At 34.2% G+C, this 6091-nt stretch overlaps 1 protein-coding gene across 1 annotated transcript; it reads left to right on the forward strand.

Annotated features, from left to right (window-relative positions):
* Positions 1-438: 438 nt before the first annotated feature.
* On the forward strand, positions 439-5034 carry LOC149798712 (uncharacterized). The gene is made up of 4 exons (XM_089957578.1): positions 439-662; positions 1001-1045; positions 2514-2595; positions 3551-5034. The coding sequence occupies exons 2-4, from the start codon at positions 1007-1009 to the stop codon at positions 4825-4827; spliced, it is 1398 nt and encodes a 465-aa protein (XP_089813704.1). The 5' UTR covers positions 439-662; positions 1001-1006; the 3' UTR covers positions 4828-5034.
* The last annotated feature ends 1057 nt before the right edge of the window (positions 5035-6091 follow it).

A 6091-nucleotide genomic window follows, 5' to 3' on the forward strand; every position in this document is an offset into this window, starting at 1 on the left:
CAAACAAAAGGAAATTAAAGGTTCTTTGAATTATGTCTAAGATATATAAGGTCTGTTTTAAATAACCAGTATAACCTGTGAGGAAAGCCAGGGAAATTCTTTTTCTTCAAAATTCTAAATCTATGCAAAATACGAAACTGTAGAGCGCCACCAAAGCGATCGCTCATTCAAGATCGTTGGTTTCTAAGGTGTTTTCGGGCTTCCCATTTTTCAGAATATGTATCTACGTACTATTTGTTTACATTGTTTGTACACTAGACCTAAAATAAAATAAAAATTTAAGCTAGTATGAGTGCGTCTTCCTTGTCTTTATCTCGGTGGCACTAAAGCCACCTAATGAGTGGATCATCCTGAGTGATTTACCTCCAGCCATGGCATTTAACCCCTCTTGACAAATGATATGTCAGATAATTATATTTGATCACAGTCCCACGTGATTTTTGTTCAGTGACGTGATTACGAATCCATAGTGCGAAGCAAGCTCGCATTAAATTCATGTCTGTGCTTTGAACCCTACAGAAGTGCGTTTGAAACTTACCTCTCACATCCAGCAACAATTAGTATTGCTGAAGAAATAAATATCGCATTTGCTAATATTAGTGCCAACTACTGATTCTGTGTTTGTGAGATTTGTCCCCGAGTTTGCAAAACGTTGGAACTAGGTAGGTAGCAATGCTTTTGATTTCATGTTACACAGTGATAAACTTACTTGATAGTTAATATTATAATCTTCGTCGCAATATTACATATCTATCCACATTAAATAGCAATTCAGCATAGTATTATTCGTCAACTTCATCGTTATTGCCATTGTCGTTCTTTCTCTACCTTATCATCAAGATCATCTTAATATTTATTTTTGTTAGCTTTTTTAACTGTTGCAAAGTTTGTATTATACAATATATATTTTGTAACTCTTGCATGTCTTGAAGCTCACAGTGTACGTTTGTAACTGTTGCAGGTCTCTATGTACACAACGTATGTTTTGTAACTATTGCAGGTCTCTATGCACACAATGTATATGTGGGGACTGTACATCTTACAGGTAAGATAAATATTACTGCATACAAATTTGATACAAATAATCATCTAATAGTTCTTGAAGCTACAATCACAATTACAAATGCAGATCTTTAAATATCGCGGCTGCTTTTTTTTCTTCTCGTTTTTATTTCTTCTCGTTTCTGTTATTCATTAATCAAATGATATTAATTATTCTTCATGCATAAAATTATATGGTCAAGTTTAAACACTATTTAGTGTAATCTTCGAACAATTCATTCCTTATTAAAGCACTGATATAATTGGAAATCTGAATCTTTGGAACTGTGTGTATTGTTGACTTTAAAAAGCAAATAAACAGTAATGATAATAACAATAAAATTAATAATAATAATAATAATAATAATAATAATAATTATTATTATTATTATTATTATTATTATTATCATTATTATTATTATTATTATTATTACAAACAAAGGGCTAATTCAGTCCTGTCCGCTGATTCAACAAAGCTCATGTCTGGTATGGTGTGCTGTCTAATTTGGAGATAATTCGTAGAAATGAACAGACTGAATATATATATATATATATATATATATATATATATATATATATATATATATATATATATATATATATATATAGATAGATAGATAGATAGATAGATAGATAGATAGATAGATATACGCTGTATCAGTGATATACAAAGAAATGTATAATTTTTTCATTAACAGGAAATGAGGCTTTCCGAGTGGTATATCATTGATACAGCGTACAAACTATACATATATTTTATTTATATCACATACAAATACACATATTTGCACTTTGAATGGAGTTACGATATGCTCCAGGTATCTGTGTATTGACCGAGTGAATTAGCTATGAATAACAGATGCTAGAGATGGTACGTCATTAAGCTGTCTCCACTATGAATAGCAGATGTTACAAATGGTTCTTCATTAAACTGTCAGCTCTATGTATAACAGATGCTAATGATGGTACGTCATTAAGCTTTCTCCACTATGAATAATAGATGACACAGATGGTTCTTTATTAAGCTGTTTCAACTATGTATAACAGATGCTACAAATGGTACATTATTAAGCTGTCTCCACTATAAATAATAGATGCAACAAATGGTTCTTTATTATGCTGTCTCTACTACGTATAACAGATGTTATAGATGATACTTTATTAAGCTGTCTCTAATATGTATAACAAACACATGCTACAAATGGTTCTCTGTTAAACTGTCTTTATTATGTATATCACATGCTACAAACGGTACTTTATTACGCTGTCTCTGCTGTGTATAACATGATACAGATGGTACTTTATTAAGCTTTCTCCACTATGAATAATAGATTATACAGATGGTAATTTCGTAAGCTGTCTCTACTATGTATAAGAGATGCTACAGATGGTAGTTTATTAGGCTGTCTCTACTATGTATAAGAGATGCTACAAATGGTAGTTTATTAGGCTGTCTCTACTATTTATAACAGGCGCTACAGATGGTACGTTGGTCGCACAGTGCGGACTCGAATATCTGTGACGGAGCTCCTCCACCATGTGTATGCCAAGGAAGTAAGTAACCGTCATTTTGCCTCTCACTCTGTCTTCTTTATGATTTTAATCGTCTATTTGCCAAATTCATGTTCGCAAAAGTCATTCTTTACCTCACACACACACAGACAGACACAGTTTTATATATATATATATATATATATATATATATATATATATATATATATATATATATATATATATATATATATATATATAGTAATACACATAAATAGAGGATATCACAAGTGTACTCATTTAAGACAAAATACTTGAAACGAGTCAAGTGCTCTCTGTCTTTTGCGAGTCTTATGATGAAACGGGTGGAATGATTTTATCTTTTGCGAGTCTTAGTGTGCAAAAAGAGAGCAATTATTCGACATGTGTTCGACTTGGTTAAAATTATTATTTAAAATGGACACAGCTGTAAGATTAACTTTGACACATGCCAAAAAACTACTTATTTTAGTTGAGCCAATCGCAGAATAGTTTAGTAAAATGACTTTAAAGTTATTAAGACATCTTGATAAAAAAAGTATTTATTTTGCATGACTTTATCGCGTATTTTATGACGTCGTGAAGAGTTATTACATGTGTTACATATGCACAAATTGTGATAAGAGATTTTTTACAAAACTAACACGTGAGTCATGCGATATATATATATATATATATATATATATATATATATATATATATATATATATATATATATATTCGTGAATCAAGTGATAGGTGTAATTAATATTCCCAGAGATCAAATAGTCCGGACATTGCTATTGAAGTGAGTGTTCATATGAAGCGGGTTCAGTTGTACATAACACAAACGGGATCAATTCTGATTTTGAAACCATTTTTCCGGATTGGTCCTTAGCGGACTAGTAAATCCAAAATAACAATTGTTGCCGATGGAAGGATGGGTATATCGTATGTACTTACTGTTGCTCTCACAATTAACGTAATTCCTTTATTTCAGCTGTAATTGATTGTAGTAACAAAGGGTTTACTGCAATCCCCAGCTTCAACGATGCGAACCACAGATACAATACACTTCACATGGGTGAGAACCTAAACATGTCACGTACTCTCGCTAATAATGCTTTTGTTGGCTTGCGGATAAACGTGCTACGTCTGAACACTGCCAACCTGGACACCATTAATAACAGCGCTTTTGCCGGGCTTGAGAATATTCTGACCACGTTAGATCTACATGACAATCACTTAGCAGAACTTCCGACAGCTCTGGAATCACTGTCTACATTGTCGTATTTAGACGTTTCTCTGAATCCTATACTTGAATTTGCAGATCGTACGATGCGACTTATTGGAGACAGTGTCATTGGCTTTACCTTCGGACACAAGATCCTGAAGAACTGGCCACTTTCCTTAAAACATTTACAACAACTACAAGAACTAGACGTCGAGGGTGGAGATTTCTATAATATGCCACCCGATCCATTTCATGGCTTTGAAATCACATTACGAAAATTAACAATGAAACACGTAGGGATGTTGACAGTACCTATAGGACTGACAAAGCTGACTCATATAACACAACTGCAGATAGACCACTGTTCCCCCTTTGGTAATTCGGCTCTAATCGATGCGCCATTCATAGCAATAGGCGATACCCTAGAAGTGCTCTCGCTCAGGTATGATAGTTTGACCGAATTTCCAAAGGTTACAACAAATCTAACTCATTTGAAAAGCTTGGCCTTGGATGGAAACAAATTAGAATTCATCAGTGATGAGTCGATCGAAATCATGCATAACATAAACGTGGAAATGTTGAGCCTAAGTGACTGCCAACTTACGCGAGTACCTGGGGCCATTGCAAACATAAATCTTGTCAACCTTGACCTTTCCAAGAACCAGATCCGGAGCATCGAGCGTACTGACATTCATGACATGAATAGGCTGACGGATCTGTCGCTTTCCGGAAACCCTCTGATTTATATTTCTCAAGACTCTCTCACAAATGTTTACAGCTTGCAGAATTTGTACCTTGCTTCCACGAACCTCACTGTCATCTCGCATGCCATCAGCAACCTTCCCGGACTGAAACGTCTAGACCTGAGCAATAACAATATCGCCTGTAACTGTGACCTCGTCTGGGTAAAAAAATATTTGATCGCATTAGGGCAACCTATTAACATTCTTGGCAACTGCGAGACGATTTACTCCGACATACAGACTTACCTCAACACAATGATTCCAAATTGTCCCGAATTTATGCGACCTTTTGGGATATAGATTGAACCTCGAGTCTTTGATGCGACCTTTCAATGAATGGAAAACGTCTTTTGAAACTTATTAAAAGCGCGGAAGAACACCATCATTCGATGAATAAAAGGAACGTGCTTCGATACCAATAAAGCTGTACAACTTATAATGGATATTTCCGCATGCAATGTTAGTGATTATAACTCTTGAACACGGCAATAAATATTGAAGTAATAAGCATTGCGTATCTTAATTTTTTTCACAAAATACACTGTTTTGTTTTGCTTTGTGATGAGGGGAACACACGTAAGAAGATAAATTTGAAACACATCGGTTTACAAAAATCAACTATTATCACTGAATTTGAATTAGTCTGTGTCTCCTCTCAGTACCACTATCCATACGGATTCTGCACAAGCAGCATTTACTTTAGATATAATTTTATCAGTGGTTTTAGAAATACCGTTGTAAGCAGTGTGGGTGTGGTGTGGGTATTATGAGGAACATAATGCATGCATGTATGTATGTACGTATGTATGTATGTATGTTTATTATATACTCATTTTCGTCTAAGTTAACTTTACTTTGTCAGAGTCGTGCAGTAATTAGAGGATCTCAAATTGGTTTATTTAATATTGAATTTATGAAACGAGGTGAATAATGTCGATTTTTTTAATGGCAATTGGAAGAAGAAGAAATAATTTCATTCATTTTGATTCAGATACATCACCTTTCAATTTTTGAGCTTAAAAAAATAGTCCATGGAATTTGTAAGCTGTGCTACGACTAGTAAACAAGTTATAATTCAAATAGCCGCTGTCCTTCCGAATAAATAGAATATTTGACTCAAACAGCAGAACTTTTCAACATAGACTGTATATTCGATTTCAATGTGATGTCACATAGAGAACTGTTTGACAGTGAGTGTCACTTTTCTTCACTTCTTTGCATCCAAATTGTTGGATATGTGATGGGACGATTATGGATGCAGATATTCCAGATTGAGAAGAATGTATTTGTTATTTGCATTATTTTATTAGGAACAGCAGACTGTGCTAAACATAGATAAATTCGGACTTGTATCACATGATAAGAGCTTTTTTACGGCGTAAATATGCTATGGTTCGCTAACGTTCTTTCAGTTTGGAGGGCGGATTATGACGTCCTTCGTATCTGTACAGAGAGGAGTATATTCACTACTGTCAGTTAACATTTTAATCCGCTCTTGTAAATAGGGTGGACTCCATGTAACATTTATAACCCCACCTATTTCACTCGCACGCTATCGTTTGAC

The sequence above is a fragment of the Sinohyriopsis cumingii genome, chromosome 5 (genome assembly GCF_028554795.1).
Source record: "Sinohyriopsis cumingii isolate HCF-2022 chromosome 5, ASM2855479v2, whole genome shotgun sequence".
In the NCBI taxonomy this organism is placed as follows: Eukaryota; Metazoa; Mollusca; class Bivalvia; order Unionida; family Unionidae; genus Sinohyriopsis; species Sinohyriopsis cumingii.